This window comes from Harpia harpyja, chromosome 12, assembly GCF_026419915.1.
Source record: "Harpia harpyja isolate bHarHar1 chromosome 12, bHarHar1 primary haplotype, whole genome shotgun sequence".
NCBI classification, from domain to species: Eukaryota; Metazoa; Chordata; class Aves; order Accipitriformes; family Accipitridae; genus Harpia; species Harpia harpyja.
In genome coordinates, this window is record NC_068951.1 from 44,584,692 (window position 1) to 44,610,629 (window position 25,938).

The window sequence follows — 25,938 nt, forward strand, 5'->3', positions numbered from 1 at the left end:
TGGTATCCCTGGAGGTACCCACCCAGCTGAGAGTGCGATGCGTGGGCTCTCCCCAGGACCCTCCATAGGGCAGCCAGGGCAGGGAGGAAGAGGAGCAGCACCCCCGGGGGCCCGTGAGCAACTGCCCTCAGTAAGGGAGAAGACGGATCTCCGGGGTCTGGATGAGCACAGAAGGGACTGCAAACGTGGCAAGAGCCTTGCGTGGAAGGTGCTTTTCAAAGCAAAGAAAACCAGCCAAGAAACAGGGCGACTAACTCTGCAGCAGCTTGAGCCCAGACCGAGAAACGCGCCCAGAGCCGCCCCAGCGCCCGTCTGGCTCCCACCTCCTCGTGGCGCAGAGAACCCTTCGGCAGCTCAGCTGCTGCCGGGCCACCAGCGCGGTCAGTGGTGGCCACCGTGCTCCGTCCCCAGCCCAGGCGCTCTGCCCGCCGGCACCGGCCGTGCCAGACCCCCCCTCCCAGCTGGACCACGAATACAGCAGGTAGGACCCGCTGCGGCGGTAAGTAGCAGCACATAGGCACCAGCCGAACAGGGGCGGCAGAAATCAGCCCACCAAACAAAAAGCCTTTCGTACGAGTCTCAGAGTTGGGTGACCCAATTCATACGTATCCGTACAACACTTCCCCATTAAATACCGATGGGAATATCTCCCGAGGTAAGTGCAGACGTTTTTTTCCAAGCAGGTGATGTTATTTACTGCACAAACGTACATATTTTCAGGTCGTATGTAAGCTCTTGCAATAAGTGAGCGAGTTTCTGGTCGTGGGCCGGACCATGCCAAATGCTGAAGCAGACCTTCCTAACCAAACACAGTCCTGCTGTTGCCAATCGCAGTTTTGGCCACTTCTTGTCACGCAGTTCATTAGAAATCACGCACGTGTTATAAAACTGTATTGCTAAACGCCTGGTTAACTCATCCAAGTCAAAGTCCCTGCATGTTTGATTCATTCTCCGAACAAAGACTGATTTTCCTATGAAAACAAACCACTACATGCTTCTCTTCACCCCTTAGGCAACAGGATTTCTGGAGGTGGTTTTGTTTTTTTTTTCCTTAAAGATAACATACTTGATTGGAGAAACCATTTTAAGACTCAACTCAAAAGAAAAATCGATTAGGAGCCTGTGTTCTTTACTAGGGCACATTAGGAAAAAGTTGTATTTAAATCCAACAGTTCACATTTTCCCTTGGCGATGTGTTGTAGAAGGGCTACAACCCCAGAAAAGCCAGCCAACACTTAGCAAGTCTGCCTTTTAGCTGCCCCAATTTTTGGAAAGCAGCAAAGAAATGCAGCAACATGGTCACTAAGATAATGCTGTTGGAATTCTTCTGCTAACCCCCTGGTGCATCACTGCTCGCTGTGGCAAGGTGCATTAGGTAGCAAATAGCTGTTCTGGATACCAAGATGCAGAGAAAATGCTGAGCATTACATAAAGGAAGGAACCGGACAGCCTTCCACGCGTGCATTGCCGTTGTGAGTCACCTATAGATTCACAGCAAAACGCCCACCCGTCCATCCCTCCCAGTGCCCGCCGGCGCGGAGCCGCTCCACGCTTCGCTGCTGGAGTGTCTCAGAAGCGCTGTCAAGTGGCGCTTCCCTTCGCTCCCTCCGTCTGGAGGATGATTAAGTTAAAAAGCCATTAAACCGGAGCAATTAGGCACTCCGGCTGGTACGTATATTGCTCACTTCTGGGCCTGCCGCGCAGCCCTGCCGGGGCTCGCTGCCCAGCCGGGGGCTGATGCAGGGCAAGCGCGGTGCCGGGGGACGGACGGGGACGGGGCTGGGGTCCCACAAGAGCCCCCCGGCTGGGGCGGCTCGCCCACGCTGCCTGCCAAGTCGGCAGGGAAACGGCAGCAGCGGGCAGGGAGCGCAGACCCAGGCTTGGGTTTATTCAGCCTTCTGCATTCACGTTGCGTTGCAGATTGGTGTTTTCTGGTTGAAATAAAACTCAAGGGCCTTTCTGTGACCGCGTGCGTGCGTGCAGTCCCGTGGCGGTGGGAGAGAAAAGCGTAAGAGAAGCCCGCTTTGTGCAGGCGAGGGGCGGGCTGTGGCTTTAGGGTGACGGAGAGCCCGCAGATGCGATGCTAGGTGTGTGGCTGATACCAGCATCCCCCCGTGCCGGGTACCGCAGGCTCACCGGCTGCCCCGTGGGGCGGCCCTGGTGCAGAACGGCCGGTCCCGGTGGAAGGGAGGTCGCTGCCCACGAAGTGGCGGGTCACCAGGAGCAATTTCATTGAGGGAAAGCAGCCGGGAGCAGGGATGGGCAGGGACGGAGGGCAGCGAGGGATGCGGGTGGAGGGGGCAGCGGGGGCTGGCGGGCGGGTGAATCTTCCTCTCAGGCCCACTTATACTCTGATGGGCAATAAAAAAAAAAAACCCAAGATGAGTTTTGCTGACCTGGCCCTTCCCATCGGGATCACATCAACGTGGAAGCGCGGCCGCTCTCCCCGCCGAGCACGGGGCTGCAGCCCCAGCAGAGCCTCTCCCAGCCGTGGCAGGGGCACTGCCAGCCCCATGCGGGGTGGGAGACGAGGGGGCTTTTCAGGAGGAGGGCAGTTTTCCCTTATTCATGGGTTCTGCCTGCTGCAGGAAGCGGGGAGGGTCAAGGTTTACTTTGCCAGGATCTGTGCCTCCTGCAGGCAAGGCTTCTTCTGAAAAATAATCCTTCCACTCCTGTGTCATGAGTTTTTTAGCATGATTCATTTAAAAGAAGAATTAATTCCAGTGTGGTTGGCCATGCAGGGCTTTTCTAATAGAAAAGTGGAGGCAGGATTGCTAGCGGCAGGGCAGGAGGCTGCTGAAGGGGACCCCGGCGTTTTCCTCTAGCTGTAACTTGCTCCGACAGGGAATAACAAGTCCCTTCACTTGCCCCTGCTCCAGCTTCCTAGTAAGTAAGCAAGGATAATCAGAATTAACCACCCTGGTAAACCACTTGGAAATCTAGACATGCAAAGGGCTGTAAAAGAGCTAAATCTATCGTAGAGGGATAATAGAACTTTAACATTCAGTAGTTACTATTTATGACCCAAGAGTTAAGGGCTGCAAACACAGACTGGGATTCAGTGGTGGGTTTTTGCACCTACCACCCATGCGGTGCAGGGGGAGGTGGGCTCTCCGGCCACGGGCAGAGGGCAATGCTCACCGCTCCTCAAACGGGAGCAATAAGGAAGAGTCAAAAAGAAGCAGAGGAGGAAAAACCCCTCAGAAGTCCAGTTTGAGAACAAGGAAACAGCATTATCAGCTCGTTCAAATCATCCTTCGCCGTCCTCAGAGCGTGTAGCCAAATTCTTTGGTTTTTCTCCCTGGAGACCACGCTGGCGTGTCAGTGCCCTTGCCGCTCGCGCAGGGAGGGCCGGGAGGAGGGAGCGGCAGGACGGGGGCTGCGGTGCACAGCTCTGCCGAGTCGTTTCGAGACCGAGAGAAACCCCCTCCGCTCCTCCAGCCGCAGGAGCATCCGGAGCCGGCCGGGCTGCCACGGGTCGCAGCAGGCAGGAAACAGATTTGCCTCTATCGGGTGTCTTCTGCTGCTGCTGGAGCCTGACCGCAACTGCTTTACCGTTATTTTTCTCCTCTTTGCAATGGAAGAGCACTGAAGGAGGGGAGGCAGGGTGTCCTCCAGGGACCCCAGCCTCTCTACGGCATCTGTTTTCTGTTCAAGCTGGCACCAAACAAAACCCCCTTGGGAAAAAAAAAGTGGAGACCTTCAACAGGGGATCAAAATAAATCCTCAGCAGTGCATCACACTGGTAAGCAGCACATACTCAAGCGTGCGGTTACTCGAAGCGTGCATCTGACAGCAGGAGGCCCCAGTCACCGATTCACCTCTCGCTAAAGCAGAGCAGAGCCTGATCCCGGCACAGGAGCACTGCAGCGTGCTGCCCACCGCAAACGAGCTTTCCGTGAGCCCGGATGTAATTAGACCCCAACCACCCCTCTTGCCTAAGACGGTATCCAAAGGCCAACGCTTTCAGCCCCGTTTGTGCCCCGGTAGAGGAGCGGAGCAGCCCAATGCCAGCCTCCTCCTGGGCCACCCGCCGCCTCGGTGAACGGCACACGCCGAGAGTCCCGTGCCGGGGGTCTGCTCTCAACCTGGCTGGAGCAGCAGCATCACAGGGGGGTTTAAACCTGGTTAACGAGCTAGTTTTCAGATACAAATACAGTGTTCAAACAGTGAGGCAAACGGACTTGACTCGCTGTTCAGGGCACCCGAGAAGCCCTTCTGCATCTCCCCTCGCATTGCTCTCCTTAGCACCTCCAGGATCCCGACCACTTCTCTGCTAAACGTGCCAGTTCTGATGATGCATAATTAATGCTGGAAACTGCATTGCGTTATGCATATGAGCGCAATGCGACCTGTAATCATAGCCAGTGGAAAACCCACCAGTTCTTACCGTGGAAGAGACAGCTCCCTCCCAGCAGTCTGAAGTCAGAGGAACAAGCCAAGCAAGGAGGTAAAGCAAAGCCAGAGCCTTTGTGTTTTTCTGCTCTTTGATCTCCCTGTTATCCCAAGTGAAGGATTTTAATGACATCCGTTTAGGGTTGTGGTTTGTTTGGTTTTGTTTTTTAAAGCACATAGTTTTTATTATTTAAACAATAAAAAAAGGATTGCACTCTTCACACAACTGGCAACCACACCTGTGAATGTCCATCCTCACAGTGACGTGAGAAACGTCAGTTGAGTTGTATAATTTGTGGTTCCCACAGTCTGGAAGCACATTTCTAAGCTAATTCCCTTCGTGCCCTTTTGTTTTTCCTCTGGAAGCTGCTGTTGTCCAGTGGGCCAGGGCCCCCCGAGCCCCGTGCCAGTGGGTGGGCTGAGCGGGGCCGGTGCCGACCCCCGGAGCACGGCTGCTGTCCCCCCAGCTTGCCCCAGCAGAGCCACGGGAAGACACGGCATGACCGGCCAGCCAGGAGGGAGCAGGGGCAGGGGGACACCGGGACAAGGGGTTTCCCACGGTCCTGGGTACTGGAAGGCAGTTTTCCCTTTTCCTGACTGCAGCCCGGCTTCTGCAGGCATTGCCCTCGCCTCCCCCTGCCTTTCCCAGATAACGCGGAGCTTAATTGATGCATTAGGAGCGAAGAGCTAAAGTACACACGCTTTCCCAGTAAAGCTAATTTTGCACAAGCTATTAGGGGTTTAAGTGCCAGCAGACGATAACAAGACCAGAAGACGCAGGGAGCAGCTGCTGCTCTCCTCGCCCGGGATGCCGGGATGCCTCGCTAGCCGGCCGGAGCGAGGGCACGCGGGGTGGCTGGCCAGGCTCTGCTCCTGCTGCCCCTGCTCCGCGGGGTGGGGTGGAATGGGATGGGATGGGGTGGGATGGGATGGGGTAGAATGGGATGGGATGGGGTGGGACCAGCCGCCCCGCTCCGTGCAGCTCCTGGCCCCTGGCTGGGGGGCCGGGGGATGCGGTGCGCCACGGGAGGGCAGAGCTTGGGGGCCCCGAGCACATCCAGTCCAGTGGGACTCCAGGGGCTGGGATCACCCAGGGCTTCACCGGCAGGTCGAACAATTTTTACTGTCGAAAACTCCCAGTTGGTTTTCAAAGGCTGAGAAAAGTGGCCCTCAATGGCTCCTATTTTATCTGAACTTTTGGCTATTTATACCAGAGCCTTTGTTGACATTTTATAACTTTTTTATTTATAAATTTTCTTCCCTCCACAATAGGCTGCTCTGCAGAAACAGCTGTTCCGCACAAACAGCTTTGCAAACAGAGTTATATCTCTTAGGCTAAGTTATCTCACTGACCCCAGATACATGCCTGCTTAATAATTAATGACTTTTTAAAAATTACTGGAATACTGCACAGATTCCTCTGGTGCACTGAAGAAGGAAACCAGACCTGCGCTCGGCTTTATAATAGGAGTCGGGAGACAAGCGAAGCAGCGCGAGCGTGGAGGCAGAGCAGGCTCCCCGGGAAGCTCCCCTTGCTAGCTGAGCTAACACCCACTGGAAGGTCACGCATTTGAAGTTCTTAAAGTTTGCCACTTCCCACAGTTCTGGGAATAGTTTTCAGCCATGGAAAACCAGGGAGCTACTGAAATAAGCCACCACTTCTCAGAGACACCAAATGCTGTGATTTTCCAGCAGCGGCTTTGGTGGTGCTGACCGGTGTCCGGTACCTCTGAAGACAATCAGACATCTATTGAAAAGCCAAATATTGAAAGCGAGCTGCACCTGAAAGTCCTTCCCCACAGAGAAAACTGAGAGCATTTTTCCTCTTGGAAAGGGCTTTGACACATACATGGGACAGTGCGGGGCTCTGCCCTGGAAAACCTTTAGCCGGTCACTGACAGTTCTGCTGCAGAGACCCATCACAGTTCACTGGCAAGATTAGAGCTGGTCCAAAAAAATAAATAAATCAGTATTTCTGTTCGCTGGGAAGTTTTGACAGATTTTGAAATGAGCTGCGAATTTTTAACATTCATAGTTGCTATTCAGTATTTTGAGTCAAAATATTAATTTTTTCACATTGAATAGCGTTAAAACAAAAAATGCTAGAGCATGGCAGCATTTCAAGCTGTTAACAACATTTTACTCTGAAATGTTCCCATATATAGGAAAGACTAGATAAATTACACCATACAACTTCATGAAACTAACATAAACCCATGATCAAAACTAACAGGAAATGAAACTTTTCCTCACTAAAGCTTAGTTCTACACTGTAATTCTGATCTCCAAAGTTTTCCTTCTTTAACCCTGTTTTTAAAAGGGCCTTTGAAAATTTTCATGTTTTTTTTTCTTTTTAAAAAAAGATCCGTGCAGTTTTGCAGAGCGGGTTACAAAGATTTTTTCCTCTCCCATTGCGTTTCCTCCCCTGCTAGTCGCAAACCCTGGCGAGCGATGGCAAACCTGGGATTCAGCCCAGGTGTGGAAAAAAAACCCTGTCAGTAGGTCAGAGCTGTCCTGGCGGAGGGACCGTCCCCGTGCTTGAGTGAGAACGTCCACTAAGCACGACAAGATCTCCAGCACCGTGGGTCGGGGGGGTCCCTTCTCCCCCTCTGATGAAGCCATCCCGTATTTTTACGTTATGGCGGTAATTTCTGCATCGGTTTAACATGCTGCAGGAATGCGGCTCTAAGGAACTCCCGGTACCCGTCGTGCAGCTCCGCGTGGCCCCGCCGGCGGGCACACGGGGCACTGGGTGCTGCCCCATCGCCCACACAGGGACCCCCCCTGCGCCGGGGTCCCCCGTCCCCCCCAGGGACAGCCCGGCTGGGGCAGCTCGGGAAGAGCAGCTGCCTGGGGCTGGGCTATCCTTTGGGGCGGTTGGTTTGTTTGGTTTTGGGTTTTGTTTGTTTTTTTTTTTTATGGTAACTTCCTCATTTGTCGGCAGTCGTAGTAAATCAAGCTGCCGTGCTTCTGTACTCCTCCCCCCGCAAAAATCCAAACTATGGCCAATGTAAGTCACCCCCGCACATGGCCGGCGGCCTGTGCCAGCCAGCCTCCTCTGGCCAGGGAAGCTAATCAGCTAATTAAGAGAGAAACCGGGCTCTCGCAGCCTCTGTAACCCAGTGTGGGTCTGACAAGGCAGCACTTAATTAAAACAAATCCCTGCATGATTTGCAAACAATCTTTTTTTTTTTTTTAATTACAGTGCATTGCCCGTCAGTATAATATTTTTAATGAATTGTATAACACCATGGCTATCCCCCATCCACTACTGAAACTCAGGAGTATACATTCATTTTCTAATATTTAAAAAAATTTTTTTTTTTTACCCTGCACAAACATTCAAAGACCAGAACCCATCTGGAGAAACAAGCACCAAAACGCCGTGCCGATGCGCACGGAGGAGCTCCAGCATTACAGACTGCAGTGCCCGTGGGACCCAGTCCAGCGCCACTGGTCCCCGCTGCGGTGGTCGTCTGGGTGCACAGCACCATGCACAGGGGGTCCGGGCATGAGTGCCCCGCCAGCTCCATCCCGGCACCAGGGCTGCATCCAAATTCCTGTTGCTGCAACTTACACACGGACAATAGAAGCCAGCAGCTGCCCTGCGGCCATGGGTTCAACACGCTGCATTTCAGCGCGTGAGCTTTGCCCAAAGCAGAGCCGGGGGGCTGCCGGCGGCTCCCCGGCACGGCCCGACGGCGCCGGATCCGGTTTGGCAGGAGGATGCGCTCCCCTTACCAAAACCACCTTGATCCAACCATTGGATCAAGTCCAGGAAGAAGAGAGACGCGTGAAGGCAACACGCCTCAACTGCGACAAACACATAGGGCGAAATACAAGCTCCAGCACGGTTTTAACGCTCGTCTCCTCCTTGTTTCTAGAGACAAGGTGTGAACACAGCCCTGTTTTAGCCCCAATTAAGCCAATCCCAACATATGCAGCAACAGCGAGTGACCCGCGGGACAGGGCGGTACGCTGCCAGCACACGCTGTTCTCCGGGAACAATGACATTAAGGATGAAGTGGGAAGCCACCGCGCTCGCACGGAGGCTGAAGCCGTGCGGCACAGACGCTCCGCGCCCGGCGGGGAGACAGCTGGGCCTCCTCCGGACTATTAAAAAAACGAGGGGATGACTCAGCCTCCCCCTCGACACGCGGAGGCAAACCGCGTGGCTCCTGCCAGCCGGCGGCAGGCAGGCGGAGATGTCCCCGTCACGCACCTCTGGTCCGCGGCCGTGGGCGAGGACCGCGGGTCCGCAGGGCTCCGAGCGGCACCCCGGGGGTGCTCGTGCCCGCGGCGCAGGGATGCGCTTGGCAGGCGGCGCGCCTCGCCGAAAGGCATCGCCGACTTGGCAAGGGATGCCGCTTTCCAGACAAGAAGAGACACGAAGTTGTTGACACATTTCTTCCTGTTCCCGTTCAAAACTACATCGCAAGCGGTGCTGCGAGAAAGTCACGTGCCGGATTTAACAGATTTCTTCCCAGAACGAGTCTTCAGCTCAGAAGGGTAGGACATGAGGGATTAAAACATTAATACAAAATTCTGTTTGCCCGAGAGGACTGTCACAGCATGCTCGAAATAGGGTGCCAAATTCTTCAATGATTTCTGCCCTGTAGTAGCCTGAACTGATGCCACGTGGAAAGCAAGAGACTTAAGTAGCAGTTTGGTTCATATAATTACTAATAATCACTCTATTGGGAAAGAATTTACAAATAAAGTATAAGAAAATGTTGCTCATCTGTCACAAGTGGGTATCTTCAAACTGCAGCATTACAAACCATTGCCTGGGATTAGGGTGGGGAGAAGAAAAAGAAAAAAAAAAAGGAGGAAAAAAAAAAATAGGGGGAAGGATTGGAAGCGTGTCCCTTCTCCCACCATCCATCCATCCGGCAGCAGGCTGGAGGGATGCCGATCTGCCTGGCAGAACAGACTGTGGGTACTCCCCTCCAGGAGCAGGGCTGTGAGGCACCGGGGAAGGGGAGCACTGCGAGTTACTGAAAACAGGGTGAAATGTAAAATGCCAGAAAATAAATTGGGAAGTGGCGAGGCCTACATTTTAGCGCTGAATATGAAATGACACGGAAGAGGCATGTGAAAAACAGAGTTAGGTTCTGGCAGTTTCTGACGCTGGGCGCTGCCCGTGGAACGTCGCCCTGCGCCTGCGCGTTGGGGCATCTTGGGACACGGGGCCAGCCCTGTCCTGTCCCATCCTGCCCCGTCCTGTCCCCGAGGGAGCGGGGCAGCGCTCGGCCCCGCAGCAGCCCCCAGCTCCCGGGGGGGTCTTGGCCCCCGGGTGCAGCGTTCGCCCTGGGAGCGATTCGGGGTCGGCAGGACCCCGGGACACGGGTCAGGCTGCGGGAAGGGGCGGCAGGGGAGCGGGTCACAGCCCCGCGAGGTTCAGCGGGCGGGCACGCCGCTGCCGGGGCACCGGGCACAGCTCCATCTTCCTTCTCGTGAAAAATGAGGGCTTTTGCCGGCATCTGTTGAGCAGGGAGGGAGATGCATGTGTGAACTAGCAGCTGGATTAGGTCTTTGCTGTCCTGAAAGCGAAGCGAAGACCGAGTTCCTGAGAAAGAAAACAGGTTGGGAAACAGAAGATTGCCCAATTCACTTACTGGTGAGTCAGAAAGCGGCAAACCTGGCGTGTTTGCTCTCCGGCAGCGAGCGCTCTGTTTGACTGGAGTACCTGAAGGCAGTCGGTAACAACCTGGGGGGGCAACCAAAGCCCTCACTTGGCTGGCAGAGCATTTGCACGCCAGGCTCTGCGCTGGGCTGAACGCTGCCGCTGCCGAGGGCAGAGATTTCCGAGGGGGCCGGGCTCGGTTTGGCACCCGGTGCTGGGGCAGCGCGGGTGAGTCCTGGCCGGGGACCCGGGGCCGGAGAGCCGCGGCACTGCCCCAGCCAGCAGCATCCTCACCACGCGGTCCCCGAGACGCAGCCTGCCCTAGGGACACGGCCACCGCCGGGGACAGGGACCATCACGGATGGCTGTGGTTATGGGGGCTAACAAGAATTGAAACACCCCAGCGTTTTCCTGAGCAGTTCCAGCAATGATGGAACTGGTTCTGCCTTAAGCTTACAGTGGTCATTTTATTATTGTCATTAATAAGTTTGTTACCGAGCGTGGGTATGCAGAAGCCTGCCTCAGACAACAGGCCAACGTCCGTGTTTGCCAACACCTAGTTATATGAGGTTCCTCCAGAGAAAAATAATCTAAGTAAACTTGACCGCGTAGCGTATTAAAGTTCAATTACTGAGGCAGCGTTGGACACAGAACCTCGCCGAGCCCAAGACACGAGTAGCAGCCCAGGTGGCAAGTACTCGCTGTAGCATCCCGGGCAAGCCCGCGTAGCTAAGGCAGACCAGCGCGTGCCCTCGTTTCTTTGCAATGTTTAAGGCTGTTGACGGACGGTAATTCTGCTTAGGCAGCTCTTCACGGGTCACGGCTCCCCCCGGCACTGCAGCACCCCATTCCCACGCCCGAGGCCGGCGGCACGGGGGGGCTGCTGTGGCAGCGAAGGGGCACCGAAGGGAAGGCTGCCGGTGCACGAGGTGGGCTCACTGCCAGGCGCCCAGCCCCACCGACACACCGGCTCCTCCTGCCTCTCTGGGTCTGGAAAACGAACTCCCTCGTGATTTTATCTCGCTTAAGATCAGCCAGGCGCCATGCCGTTGCATGTGAGGAACAAGGGGCACAACCCATCGCTTGGTACCTCCGCTCTACACGAGCAGCACCTCTCAGATCCAGCGTGCAACCCAGAGATACCGCTTTCCTGCCCGTCCTGTCCAGCACCCCAGCCCGTCCTGCCTGCACGCCCCAGACCCCACAGCTCGGGGACACCCAGCCCCAGCGCGGCCAGAGCCCCGGGGGGCAGCTGCAGTTACTGACCGGTGCCCCAGGCGGGCACTGAAGGCTTGGTAATGCAGAAGAAAAATCCCAGTAGATGAATTCTGTGTTCTAATTTTCTCGAGGATTTAAATAAGAAGCGTATCGCGCAGCAGGGACGCTGCCGGGCAGGAGTCCCAGGGGACGTGCTGCCTGCCCCGGGAGAGGCAACCAGATTACCAGCGGGACGCTGCTGCTGCTCTTCTGCGGAGCCAAGTTGCGTGGCTCCAGGAGGAAGATGGATTGCCCTTTGGGTCCTCCACCCCCCCCCGATACTGCAGCAGCTCCAGGGCAGCACTGGCACGGCGGGCGCTGCACCCGGCTCCTCCGGGATGCGGAAAGCAGCACGTCCGACCTAAATCCTGCCCAAGGGGGGGGGGGTTGTTTGCTTTGCTGTGTCTGGCCTTGAAGACATGGGACAGTTGAGAACAGTTTCCTGGAGCCTGTCAGGGACTCAGCCGAGAGGGGAAAAGCTGAGACAGCAGAAACAAGGGAAGGCCACACAACAAATAAATAAAAATCAGTAGTTGAGACTGGAGGAAAAAAAAAAAAAAGTCAAGGCACCAAAAGCATGGCAGGCTGAAGGGGCAAAAGGGGGTGGGAGGCCGCGAAAAAGGGGTTGGAGGCCAAAAGGGGGTGATAGACTGGAAAAAGGGGGTGGGAGGCTGGGAAAAGATTGGAGGTCAAAAGGGAGTGAGAGGCCAGGAAAAAAAGGGAGGCTAAGAGGGGGTGGGAGGTTGGGAAACAAGTGGACGCTAAAAGGGGGTGGGAGTGCGGGAAAAAAAGAGGCTAAAAGGGGGTGGGAGGCTGGGAAAAAAAAAGGAGGCCAAGAGGGGGTGGGAGGCTGGGAAAGTTAGAGGTCGGCTACAGAAGGGCTCGTGCTCCTTGCGCTGGGAAGCAAGCGATCCCTCAGCACAAGAGCCAGACTTTGAGATTTTCTCTGTTCACAGCCGGTAAGAACTGCCCACCCTTCTCAAGCACGTTGTAGGTACAAGACGACAAACACCTTTTCAGCTGGTTTTGGTAAGGTCCCTAATGTACGCACTTACTCTCCCCGACCTACTCAAGGGATAAATTACCTCCTAACCCTGGCCCTTCTCCAAGCAGTTTAAGTTGGCACGCTCAAGCCGAGCTCCAGAATTTTCTTTAAAAATAGTAACGATCAAAGCGATTCCCTACAAAATACACCAGGTGTTAGCTGGGACTCCGGGGGTTTTCCAGGCGGTGGCTGAGCAGGAGGGCTGAAGAGCTTCCCAGTGACAGCGTGCCTCCCAGCATCAGCCAGCCCCGCTTCTGGGGCAAGAGGACAAGATAAAGCTTTACATTATGGACAACATGCGATTAAAAACCAAAAAAAACCCCTCTCAACCACACAGTGCTTTATTTCCCTCTGTTCCCTATGAAGTAGGGGAAGGACAGCTCTCAGCCACGGGGGTCACGGGGGTGAATCCTGCCTTCTCTCCCCGAACAGCACAGCTCGGGGAATCCTTTACCGGGCCAGGCTGGCTGGCGGCTCTGGGCAGCCCTGCCTGCCGTGGCAGCCCCGCCGGGCACTGCCGGGCTGGCACCGACACGGGCATCGCCACCCGCCCCACCGCCTTCACACCCCTGCGCCGGCACACAGCCCCCATCAGCTGCCGAGCCAGCGTCTTCGGCCGCCATCACCTTTTATTCTGTTTCTTATCTCAAGACTAAAGGCGAGCAGACGCCGGCCTGTGCACCCCTATAGAGTGCCGCTGAACTACGGCTGTGCCGAGAGCACAGCGCTCTTGGAACGGGCTGCTCCGAGCTGCGCGAAAAGACGAGCAGAGATAATTTAATTGCAGACTAAATTGAAACTCTGTTATAGCAACTCATAAAACCAAGCACCAACTGAAGAGGTAGGTTATGTTCAGGCGTACATTTCTGTGCTGCTGCAGGCGTACGTTACTGATTTTGTGTTACAGATAAAACACATAAAAGGGCAACGCAGACCCAACCCTAGCACCACACTTCAGACACGCCATGTCCTCCAAACAGCATGGAGCTGTTTTAGAGAATGGACACAGTTAAAGGGACTAATACCTGCTATTGGGAGAACTTCATACAGCAACGCAGCGGGCAGTGAAGTTAGGAAGGAATGCTGATAGATGCTCAGATACCCCCAGAGCAATTTTATAGGGCAAGTTAGGTTCTTGTTAATTCCCGCAAGCTCTCTTCCATAAGTTGCTCCTTTTCACTCTGTATCTGTGTGTCTATTTTAGGATAAAATTTTCAATTCAGCACAGATGTTCAGAACTGGGTTTCATGCAGTAACGATCTTTTCAAATCATTTTCCTTTTTGCACTAGAAATTACGAACAGAGGAAGGAGCTGGAGCCAGCAGCAGCTGTCAGAGGCTGGGCAAAATGACACACTGGATATGTTTTCCCCCCTTTGCTTACGGCTGCCGATGCCACAGGCCTTGTAACCACAGTCACAGACCCCTTCACCGTGAGGTGTCAGCGTCTCCTGCGTCCCTGCCATTCCAAACCCCACATTCGGGTAACACGCTGCGAGGCAGGCTGCGGTTGCTGGCACCGCGAGGAACGCACCGGGCGCTGCGCCGGCTGTTGTTCACCGGCTGCTCGTCCAGCCCGGCCGGGGAGCTGCCCATCTTCCCCGGCAGCACAGCGGCATACCCAGCCAGACACCAGAGAGAGACTGATCCATTTGGCACGTGCACGTGTACTAATTACGAAGATGGCATTTTAAATGCAGGCGTTATTTCACCACCAGATCAGTTTTGCTGCAGGACGCGCGGTACAGTCGCAGAGAAGCGGCAACCGGCCCCGTGCGCTGCGGCACAAGCACACAAGGCCAGTGGTGCTGAGCGCGCAGCGAACGGCAAGGACAAGGCGCGGGTGGGTGGCTGCCCGTCACTCGCCCAGGTTCACGGTGCTGCCAGAGCTCAGACCTATTTCCACCCCAGAGGCTGCCGGCACGGGGCTTGTGGACCAGGTCAGCCCTGGCTGGGGCCACCCCCTCGCCCAAATGCCCCAGAGCATCGCTGGAATCATCCAAACCCAGCACTCGGCCCCAGCTCCTGCCCACCATGGGCGACGGTGCTGCATGGGGAGGGGGGGACAGAGCGGGGGTGACCTGGGACAGGGGAAAAAAAGACAAACCCACAGCCCCCGGCTGGATGCGCACACCCCACGCAGGCTGTTGCCACGCTTTCTGACTGGCTGCAGAAAAGTAGCCCACGAAATGAGACGCAGCGCATCCTACAGACCCAAAGTGCAGCGGCTCTCGGTGCCCGACGCTGGTTTTTATCCACCGCCAACGAGCGCGCGCTGAGAGCTCAGTGCTGAGCCAGGCTCTTCTTCATGCGTCTCGTTCGGGATTTCAGCACACCCCACGCTTCCACCGCAGCGGGTCCTGTGCGTGTGTGCCCGGGGAGCACCCGGAGCCAGCGGCACCCCGGGCTGCAGCATCGCTGCCGCTGCTCGGTGCCGAGCCAGCCCCCAAACTCACCCAGCGTTAAACGTGCCTCTGCTGAAACAGCCAGCCAGCACCGGAGCGGCTCTGCCGCGGGGCGGCAAAGCCGAGCGTGCCGACGGCAAGGGCAGGCGCTGCTGATCCGGGCTGCTCGGCAAGCAGTGGGTGCAGGAAGAGGAGGGAAGGGACAAGAAAAGTCCCTCCAAAGCCGCCCGGGCTCTGTGCCCCAACACCACACGAAGGCACGACGCCGAGCAGGCCGACCTGGATTTGCCAAATGCATACACAAACACCGAGATAGACTCCGTGCTCAAGCAAGCACTGGGAGAAGCTCTTTTTCTGCACGCTGATGGCAAGATGCGGCGCCTGACCCACGGCGAGCTGCTATCGGCAGGACACAGATGTCTGGTTTTAGCCTAACCGAGACAAGCTGCTTGGCTGACCCTTACCCACTCAGCAGAGGTCAGCTCGTCGCCACAGGAACTTCCCCCATGACACTGCACCCTACTAATGCTAACAATAAGATAGGGTTTGTTTTGTATAAAGTGTGGTTTAGGGCTCTTAAAAACCAGCCGTACTTGAGAGCAAGGTAGGAAGCAGCAACTTCCACTGCTGACCTTTTCCTGGACCAGAAGTATTCACTGAGAAGAGAAAAATGAGACGTGGGCGGAAAAGGCAATTAGCAACACTGCTCTACGGAGGCATTTGTTTTGCTTTCCTTGAACAGCATTTTGCAATGCCCCTGCAGAGTGCCATGGCCGGGAGGCAGCCCCGGCTGTGCCAGCCCAGCTGCAAAGCTGCTCCCGGGGCTATGGATAGCCCCAAATACCGCACGCTCTGTGTACAGCCAGGGCTGGACAACCAGCACATGCTGGCGAGTAAGGCTTGGGATTAATAACAGCACTGAAAAAAAACATTTCCCTTATAACTGGATGTTTTCTCCGGCACAGATGCTGCTCTCCAGCACGAGCATCCCACCTCCTTCCTGGCCAAATCCATCTGGGCATCTCACCAGCACCCCACGGCTCAGGCGCCCACACTCAGCCCTGCGGTTTCATTCCCATTCCCCCAGCCCAGGGGACGGGGTGGGCTCGTTCTCCCGAGCGCTCAGATACATCCCCCATCCTCGGGAAGCGCTGCAGGTGCCTCCCACCGCCCCAGTACCTTGTAGCTGAGGGCACATGAAAACAGCCGAAGCGGTTTTGCTCTCTCCACCCCCAAAGCCAAGGGTCCGCACCGTGCCCGCGGCACCCCCATCCCACCCCTCACAGGGTGCCTGCCAGGGAGGGACCCTGCTCCCCTCGCCCCAAGGGGGGCTGAACATGCAGCGCTGTGGCACATGCTGTTTGCAGAAGAGCATAGACTGTCTTTCCCATCCCATAATTGTCACTTCTCTTGCCACTATTTAATTGAATGTTTCCCTATTGGTGCCAGGTAATTGCCAATATACGCCACAACAAGCTTGCTAAATTCCTGTGATGGGTAAGAGACTCCAAACTGGCTATTCTTAGGTACCGAGAACGTGTATGTGATGAACGCTGTCTGGCTGCACCCTCGGAGCGCTTTCGGGGTGCTTCGGAGTAACTGCACATTTATTTGTGGTGCATTCCTGAAATATCGCTGTGATTCATTTCCTCCTGTGGTTTATTAGCACAGGGATAACGCACTTTCCAACGTCTTCACCAACTCCCATGAAACACACAGCGCACTGACTTCTCACCTTTCAGTTTGTTCCTGGAGTTCCTATATAAAAAAGGGAGACTTTTCCCCCTCCCTCGCCACCCCCAGCCCCGGGGGCTGCAGGCGGTGGGCCCCCAGCACAGGGCATCCCACCGCAAACGCCGTGGCACCCCTCCGGCACACGGCACAGCTCCTTCACCAAGACGGAGCTTTTGCAGAAGCACCGCAAAGCACGACCGGGTACCCTCGCTCTCACCAACCACCCCCCCACCCCGGGCATCCCGGCACCACCAGCAACACGCAACGAGAAATACCAGTTAAAGCAGCCGCATGTCAGCTGCTTTGGGGCCCTTCAGCCGTGCCTTTCCAACACCCGACAGCTCTGCACGGCAATAATAAACGCCTCGATAGGGGTGCACCCGCGCCGCAGGCAGGTCCCCCGCGGAAGGGCCCCACCACCTCGCCCAGGTCAGCTGCGGGAGGTCCGTCCCCCTCTTAAAAGCAGCACCAAGGACCCGTCACCACCCTGTACTTTCACCACTCACTCTCACGGTCACGATGGAGGCATAACCCCAAGGGGAATCCTCCGGCACCGTGGCCCCCACCGCTGCTCTGTGCCATTACCCAGAAACGAGGGGACCAGGGCAAGGTCTCCCCCAGTGCCGGTGCCCTCCCGAGGCTGCGGATCAGCCGTTTCCCGGAGATCTCGCCCAGGGACCCCAAGCCGTGCCCCCACCCCAGCCACCAGCTCCTACCTGCCCATCCAGAAGCCCCCAGCTCCCTCCTGCAGCCACAGCTCCCTGCAGCCCTGCTGCCTCCAGCCCTTTATCCCCAGCTGAGCCCCATCACGCCCACCCACTCCCAGGCACCTGCGCAATTCTCCAAACCCGCTTTCCCAGCAGCTCTGGGGCTGCAGGAGCCGACGGCGGTGACGGGTCGCTCAGGCCCACGGCCCGGCACGGTGCTGCTCTCCCCGGCCCCCACGTCTCGCTGCGCGTCCCCGGGCGCTGCCGGCGGGCAGAGCCGTGCCGGACCCGGCACCTCTCCCCAACGCCAAGGCTGCGCTGGCAGCCGGCACGAGGCACCGAAGCATCGTGCGATGCCGCTGCCGGGACCACAGAAAGCGGTGTGATCAGCTCCGTTTGGGCACGACATGGGCTTTTTTTTTTATTACAACTAGCATCTGGATGGAAAAAGACCCTCAGAATTATTCTCTCTCCTTCTTCCCGATGCCATTCCCCGTTCTCACAAATCACACAAAGGCAGCAATTAAAACTCCCTCGCTAACTCCGCCAAGCAAGAGGCAGGACGATGACCGCTTCTCCCGGGCTGCGACAGGCAGCGTCCCGGTGGGTGTCCCTGCGGCGCTGACCCCCCCGCAGGGCTCCCGTGGGAGATGAGGGCCGCGCCGGGCTGGGGAGGGAAGGGGAGCTCAGGGAAAGGCTCGGCCGTGGTCCCCAGCTGCCCAGACCCAGGTTGCTGAAGGAGGTTCCTGCTCCTCCTCCCCCAGAGGCCGAGAATCCTTTCCTCATTTCAGAAAGCATCTCAGCTGCAGACACACATGGATCCCTCCGGACAGGATTCTTTTATCTTGGTTTTAACACAGTTGTTATTAATTGCTCCTGCCATTGTTACCATCCCGGCCCCGGCCGGCGAGGTGCCACGGCCACCGGCTTCCCGAGCCGCAGGCGCCGACGCCGCTTTGGCAGGAGCTCCTTCTCGTGGCTCTCCTCAGCATCCGAGCGGTTTTATTCCTCTCGGCTCCGCCGCAGGCTGAGCTGCTGCTCGGTACCCGCTTTCCAGCGGCTGCGGCCCGAGACCCCCCCGGCACTGCCCGGGTGCAAGGGGACAGACCTGACCCGGCTGCGGCGGAGGGTCCTGCGTGACAGTGACCTCCCGTGGGGCTGGCACCCAGGGCAGTGCCGGACTTTGGTCGCGGGAGCACTAACCGATAGCAGCTGTCAGAGCCGTCTGATTAACCACGGGAACCTCCGTGGCCACCTTCACTGGTTGGAGAGGAAAAGAAAGTCGTGTTCTTTTTGCTAATTTAGAACCTTCGTGCTGCTTGACACGTTATTTTTTCACCTAGCAGCTAAATGCAATGACAAATTAAAATGCTAGTGTCATCGCAGGTATCGACGCAAACACAGCGCAAATGAGCCGGGTGTTCAGCCGACAGGAATGAGGCATCCTGATGTGCTGAGCTGAGAAATGAGGTCAATAAAACCGGCCTTTGAAACACCAGCTCTTCTGCGAGGTCTCTCAGGCCGCGCTAACAAACAAGGAGACACCACCTGAAATCCTCATGCAAAACAAGCGTTCCGATGCGCTTCCTTTTCCGAATGAAGCCTGTGATTTTTTGGTCAACAATTTTGACTCTCAGAGTGATTTGTGGGAGACTAACCAAGGAAGAGCAACACGTGGAAACGGGGCTCCCTCTAACGTCAGCCACCGCCTGGCTGCACCCCCGCCGCGGGCACTAACGCCGGGCGCAGATGTCGAGGGTCCCTTTCTTCTCCCTGAGGGTAATAACAGCTTGGTCTGGATCTGTGGTACCCTGGTACTTTACATTTATCCTCTGGATTTATCAATAATGTCACGTATGCTTAGCATTCTTAATATATATTCTGTATATCTAACTTATTATGCACTGTTGAAGAAAAAACCCCCCAGACCAGCATATAGGTTTTTTTCCCCACAAATAAATTACATCCCTTCAGTCAAACAAATGCGCAGATAAAATGAAAAACGTGTACAAAAGAAAGCGGTGCGATTTTTAACCTGATATAAAAAAACGTAATTAAGAAAGAGAACTTTTATTAGGGCAATTTCACTTTATTTTTTCCATACAGCAAGGTCAACTATAGCAGTAATAATAAAATAAGCATAAAAACAAATTGCAGCCCAGGACAGAGTACATAATTTGGAGCAACTACAAGCAAAAAGTAAGTCTGTGATTACATAATAGTAAAACCAAGCACATCTGTCCTTTCAGCAGATGAAAGTTGCGGGGTTGCAAGTAAGTGCAACTTCATTAATCATTCAGTGTGAGTACTGGAGAGATCAGATACAGTAATGGCCTAATCACTTTCTCTTTCCAGCTTTGGCATATATAATGACAAGGTTTCCTGAACGGTTTCCATTAAAACGGTAAAATTTCCCAGGGTTTTTTTTTCACCTGCTAAAAGAACAGGACCACTACAGCGATAAAAAATAATCACATAACAACTACAGCTACGGTGTGCTGTTTGGTTTGCCTGTTCATGATTTAACTCTTTTGTGAAAGTCAGTATTTGTTTTGAAGAATCTTTTTTGTGAACAATAAACCACTGAAATTGTCAGAAACTGGTTTGAATAGCATATATCTTTAATATATTTTTTGATACTTTAAACATGCAGTAGTTTTTGAATAATGTACGGAATATTTGATCCATGATTTCACCTTGATGGTTTGAAGTACCTGCTTTTTTTTCTTTTTTTTTTTCTTTTTTTTTTTTTTATTAATGATTTTCAGGCAGATTTGAACCAGTGGAGCTTTTGTCAGTCATGAGATCTTGGAAGGATGGCATATCTTTCCAGCTGAAAAAATCCTGGCAAACTACAAGCTGTCCACATAAAGCAAAGCAACTTTTTTGAAGGGGTATGGAGTGCTAACTCTGTGCCACTTTTGCAAGCAATTTTGTTCAGCCTGTCATTTTATTAGCCTTAACAAAACTCCTTGTAATTATAGACATTTTTATTCAAAATAAGATCTTACTATTATACAGGTTTCTCTCTTTTTTGACTATATACAGAAGTGCAAAAAGTCAACCTTCTCTCTATACGTTCCCACATGCTAAACTGCAGCATAATCAACCCTCAAGAGTTTGCACACACACGCTATAATTCTTGTTACGTAAACTTTGAGTATTTGGATTATCAACAAAAAGTCCCTTGATCTATTGATTATGCAGCTTATTTATAACAAGGCCTGATATTCAGGGATTTCAAAAAATATTTAAACAATATTTTAACATTTGAAATGGATACAGTAGAAAATAAATTTTATTCTAATATCTAGGAACTAGATTTTCTCATAATAACTAATTACAAACAAAATAAATCATCAAAATATTACTCAATTGTCTGCCAGGATTGTTGCGATAGCAACAACTTAACTTCTTACTTAGCAATGATTATATAATTATAAGATATCCATATAAAAGATCTTTGTTCTTTTAATGAAAACTAGACAAGAACTAACAATGACTGACATTCTTACATTGTAATATTAAATCAGTAAAATATAAATCATTTAGTTAACAATAATACGAATACTCATATGACACTACATGTAAATTCAAAACTGAGTATGTTATGAAGAAAACTACTTTTTTTTTTTGTATTTTGAAAAAGTCATCAGTAAACTCTAATAAAACAAAATTCTATAAACTGAAATGGTATTCAACTGGTAATAGAAAATGAAAACAATCTAATAAATGTAAGAAATAAAAACTACACTTTTAACAAGAAAAAAAATAAGTAATATTCTATAATGTTAAGTAACTACAATAACATGTGAAGTCACCTATACTTTCTTAACACGATTGAAATTACATTGGTATGGGTTTTAACCCGTAATGTAATAATCTAAGGCTTTAATAGATGTACAGTACAATCAGTAAAATCAACACATCATTCTTATACTATAAAGCATCTCTCTCAAGCATAAAAACTTGCAGTAAACTTGGAAGTATGGAGAGTTCTACAACCGAACTCGCGCTTCTTCCACTCCACGCTACGCTACCAGTGACCTGGCCCCCACTTCAGCACTTTGCTGAACAGAGCAAAAATATCCTTTACTAGCTGCAACATCCAAACCACAAAAAGGAATTCCTTTGGATGAATCCATTCTTAAAACTTGAATGCACATCTATTTTTTTTGTTTTTATTTTGTAAAGGCTTTCTAAGGCTATAAGCAGTTAATCTGAACAAAAAAATCACATATAAAACTCACCCAAGTATTTAACCCACCCAATTCCTACGCTAATTAACATCTCCATTTTTTCATATTTTGGTTTGTCATGCATCTGATGTCAGTGCTTCTTCTGTCTTTGTTTAGAGTCACCATGTAAAGCGTGACTTTGATGAAGTAAAAGTGAAACCCAACTCTGCAAAACATTTATAGTCCTTTTGACTTTCAACAGAGGCTATAAATAGAAGCAAAAGAAGTTCCTCAAACGTTTGTTACTGTGTCTCAGAAATGGCTTTTCCCTTTTGTATATCATGTTATACAGTAAAATATGCATAAATATTACACTACAATGCCTTAAAATAGTTTATATATATGTCCAGTATGGGTTAATTTGTACGGCTAGAGTATCTTTCTTGTGCTGTCTACTGTTACTGTAAGGAATAGTTGGCCATTTCTGAGACAGCTTTGGTTTGAAACAGAATGGTGCCCTTTGACTGATTAGTACTAGTAAAGTAAGTGAAAACGTGGTTCTGAAAATAACACTGCAGAAATAATACTCTAATTGGATGTACAGTCTATGGCACTTCATGAGAATCCTTAACAACATGGTACTTAAAGCCATTGATGTGCTTTAAAATATACACAGTTGTGGTTTTGCTTGGCACATTCATCTCTGTCAGATACCTCTCTTACCACTTCTTACAATCTATTACATTAAAAATATTACTCTTAAACAAAAATTACTGTGCATGCACGCTCTCATCTATAATGGCAATTTTAAATACAAGGTGCACCTTTGTTATTTGTAAACCTTGAAAGAAATAAACTTACTTTAAAAAATTATATCTTGGTCTACAGACGTACCAATACATAATAGATTTATGGTTACATCATCGTCTGTCTTTTCAAGGTGACATACATGATTATGTAGGAAATAGACTACATATGCATATTCAAATGCATATGCATACTTCTGTGCTAGAAAAGATAGACAATGTTGTAGTTTTTAGACAATAAGATCACCTCAGCACAAATATCAATTAAATGTACAAAGTATATAGGCAACAGTGTGCAGTGGATTTCCAAGTTCTTGTTTCATCTCGTTAACATGCAATGTGTGGATGTCTTACTGCTGAGGGAGTTTCCGAGTGTTGCTTGACGGTATATACATTATGGCTAATGAGCTCGTCCTCTTCTCAACCCAAACACACTGTCCTTTTCTCTTTAGTTATGATCTAGAAAAGAAGGAAGAGAAAGCGTTTTCAACAGAGTCACAACTTTTTGTTAGCACCACATCAGCGCAAACTTTACATTTGCAACGGGGAAGTCTGCCACCGAGCATCAGGGAAGCTTGCACCCAAACCCCTGCGGGATTTCCCTTCGGTAACTCCTTCCAGCAGAGGTTCACTTTACACCCGAATCCCGCAGCGATAAAAGCGCACGACACACCGACCTCCCGCTGTTCCCAAGGTCCCAGCCGTGGGAGCAGAACCCGGGGGACAGTTTCCCAGAGCCCAGCCCCTGGGGGGCAGCTCCCACAAAGTGCTGCGGGAGCGCTGCCCGGCAGCCCCGGGCCCCTCTCTCTTCCCAAGCCCTGCTGCTGCTGCTGCCCCCGTAAAACCTGGGAGCCCAGCCAGTGGTTGAGAGGCACCTAAACATCCTTAGGGATCTGGGCCCTGTATTCCCAAGGTAATTTTTCTTACTTCACTGCCCATCTAGCGTAGCTATTTCTCTGGTCTCTGTTGCCTATCGCATGAGAGACACATCTAGAGAGCGATTCCTCCTCCTCCACCTCGGGAGGGTCTCTGAAATGGGGACACCCCAGTCCCAGCTGAGTGCAGAGGGAAGCCCTGTAGCAAGTTTAGGCTGCAGATAAGAGGCGTCCCACCTGAGTCACTCAAGCAGTTTAACAATGTTTACGCTCAGCTGAAAGGAATAACTATTATTATAAACCCACTGTGGCAAATCAGTTAATCCTCACCCTAAGTAATAATTCCATTATGGCCAAGCCATTCAATAAAAAACACAGCAGAAATGGAGCGCAAGGGAGAGAAAGGTAATACAAATCACAAGCTATCCTAGGGGAGGTGATGTGCTGCGGGTGGTCTTGATGACACCAGGCAATTTAGTGACAGACGGGAAACTACAGTTTACTCATGGGAAGATACAGGGGAAAAAAAGTCTCTCAAGCTTAGGCACGCAAACCTAGATTTCAAGCTATGCAGGATAAAGGTTACAGTATAAAAAGCTGACATACACTATCTGCAATCGCCGTTCACACCAACACAATGCAGGTATGAACTGTGCCTGCACTGTGGGACCTCTCCTTGCCATACCACCCATGCCAGGAAAATACTGTACATAACGCATCGTAGTCTGACAACCTGCGTTCAAGAGAAATCAGGCTTCAGCTACACAGACGACTAAACCTGTATTTTAAGAGATTCTGGCTTTCCCAATTTGGAGATTTAAAATCCGTTCTTTCTAAAGACAGCTTAACGTAACCATCACCCCCCCAGACCTGGCCCTCGGCTCACATCAGTGCTGGAGCCATCATCCTTTATAAACAAAACTTAAAACTCTAATTTTAGACTCTCTGATTTTGCTATATGGATATGTACAAACTAACACCAACATCTGGTCCAACACACTAGCTAACGTGGTCACTGCTAACTATGGGATCTCCACGCAAAGAAGAATTGCGCGTCGGTGGAGTTCAGAGCCTCTTCCCCTTCCCCGTATCTTATTAATTTTCTTAGAAGTAAAATAAAAACATTCTGTCCCTGCAAAAGACAAATTATGCACACATAAAGGTAAGAAAAATGCAAGCAACAACACATCGGGAACTTACTGTTTGATGACAAAATGTCTACATCTGTGTAACATACTTGTGGCTAGTCAGATGTTCGGCAGATATTATGGGTATCTACAGGTAAAAAATTTAAACAATGAATAACATGTGCGATGAGCCAACCCAGAGACACAGCATTTTGCTACAGAACATAAGTTTGGAAAAGTGAGGATCAGCTGTGAGTTGGTGGATTTTATATTGTAACTATAAGTTAAAGTCAACTGAAGTGCTACAATAGCAACTTAAAAACTGGAAAACATTGTGTTAAGAACTACTTGACAAATATAAATAAGTATTATTGGTTGTTTAGGAAATAAGAGAAGTTAAAATCTACAAAAGTCATGCAGTGCAGTAATTGACAATCGCCCTTTTTGTTGGCCTACACAAAATTCTGTGCTTTCAGTGTATCATTTAAAATGATAAATTCTACAGTGACCTTGTTTCAGTCTGATTTTGTGAAGTGTTCACTGCTTTCACTGTCTTGGGTTTTGAATGCCAAACCTAAGATGCCCTGAGGTTGATTTTCACAGCCAGTGAAAATCCACTGTCGAGAAGAGCTGCCTGCTCTTCCTACGGCCACTGCGGGCATCACGGTGGATCAGCCGAAAAGCTAAGACTCCCCAAAGCAGTGAAACAATTCTCAAAATGTTTGTCTGCATAAACAGAATTCAGTACGTGGCTTCTCTTGAAGTGCCCCATCAACGTCAGTTTCCCATTTTAAAAAAAAGTATTAAAACCAGGGTAGATTACCAGCAGTACAAACAACAAACTTCTATTCTGCATCCCACCCTGGGGTCCCAGGGTGCAGCCCTCTGTGTGTGGTGCACAGGCTGAAGTCCGCGGCAGCGAGCCCAAAGAGACCTCGCGGGCCAGTCCCCTGAGAAGGACAGCACTAAGGCGAGCAGGGGCTGGAGGAACCGCGAGCCGCCCTGCATTACAGACAGGACCACGAGTCCGGCGGGAGGGAGCAAACGGATGCGCCCACGTACAGGGAAACATGCTGGGGCATGGGACACAAAACGGACCTGTGCGATCACAAACGGCTGTCGCATTTGAAAAGACTCTTTTTCCTGACGGACACTAAGGCTGATCTGTTAATCCGCACAAGAAGGGGAATGGGGAGGTTTCTTCTTAACTAAATCGTTTAGAGGTCTTGGTGTTGGTTTTTCCACCCCTCGTGCCCTCTCCTCCCCTAGCACTTCACACAACTCTACAACATTGCCAACTCGTACAGAAACGTGCTTCAAGCATAATGAAGCTTCTCATACCATTTTTTTCTACTGCTGCAGGACAGGCTGTTGCACCCAACTGTGTAGAAGCATCAGGGATAGTGCTGTCGGAACATACCAAGGACCTTCAACACCAGTCAATGAAGATGAAGGGCCAGATCTTAAGACTTTTGGCATGCATGCACATTGCATCGTGTGGCATTAAATAATTTCAGCATTGCTCACATAGTATATACATATATTTGTTATATATGTATATATTGAGGTTTGGCTGCAGTACTGTACTAAGTGTGTTATGAGGCTCCAGGGAGGATATGCATGAAATGATCAGATTCTACAACAGAAAGTTTCCCTGTAATCTATTTGGGAAAGTGCATGGTTATTTGGACAGAGATGATTTTAAAAAACAATTACGTTTTCCTGTGGCTTGGCTTGTTCTCACAACTCTCTGGACTTACGGACAATATAGAGACACATTTAAA

At 51.6% G+C, this 25,938-nt stretch overlaps 2 protein-coding genes across 25 annotated transcripts in view; both read right to left on the reverse strand.

The window, feature by feature from the left end:
• The window catches only part of P2RY1 (purinergic receptor P2Y1), a 39,656-nt gene extending 24,410 nt beyond the window's left edge, over positions 1 to 15,246 (reverse strand). The window contains exon 1 of the mRNA XM_052803367.1: positions 14,779 to 15,246. The gene's annotated coding sequence lies outside the window, so the exon portion shown is untranslated. The remainder of the gene's footprint in view (positions 1 to 14,778) is intronic.
• Positions 15,247 to 19,222: 3,976 nt separating this feature from the next.
• The window catches only part of MBNL1 (muscleblind like splicing regulator 1), a 113,383-nt gene continuing 106,667 nt past the window's right edge, over positions 19,223 to 25,938 (reverse strand). For 23 of the 24 annotated variants that reach the window (XM_052804144.1, XM_052804129.1, XM_052804128.1 and 20 more), the window contains 2 exons: positions 24,228 to 24,302; positions 19,223 to 22,611 (listed from right to left, as the gene is read on the reverse strand). In XM_052804144.1, coding sequence (XP_052660104.1) covers positions 24,246 to 24,302 — 57 coding nt within the window. In that variant the 3' untranslated portion in view covers positions 19,223 to 22,611; positions 24,228 to 24,245. The remainder of the gene's footprint in view (positions 22,612 to 24,227; positions 24,303 to 25,938) is intronic. The other variant, XM_052804136.1, reaches the window with a different exon arrangement.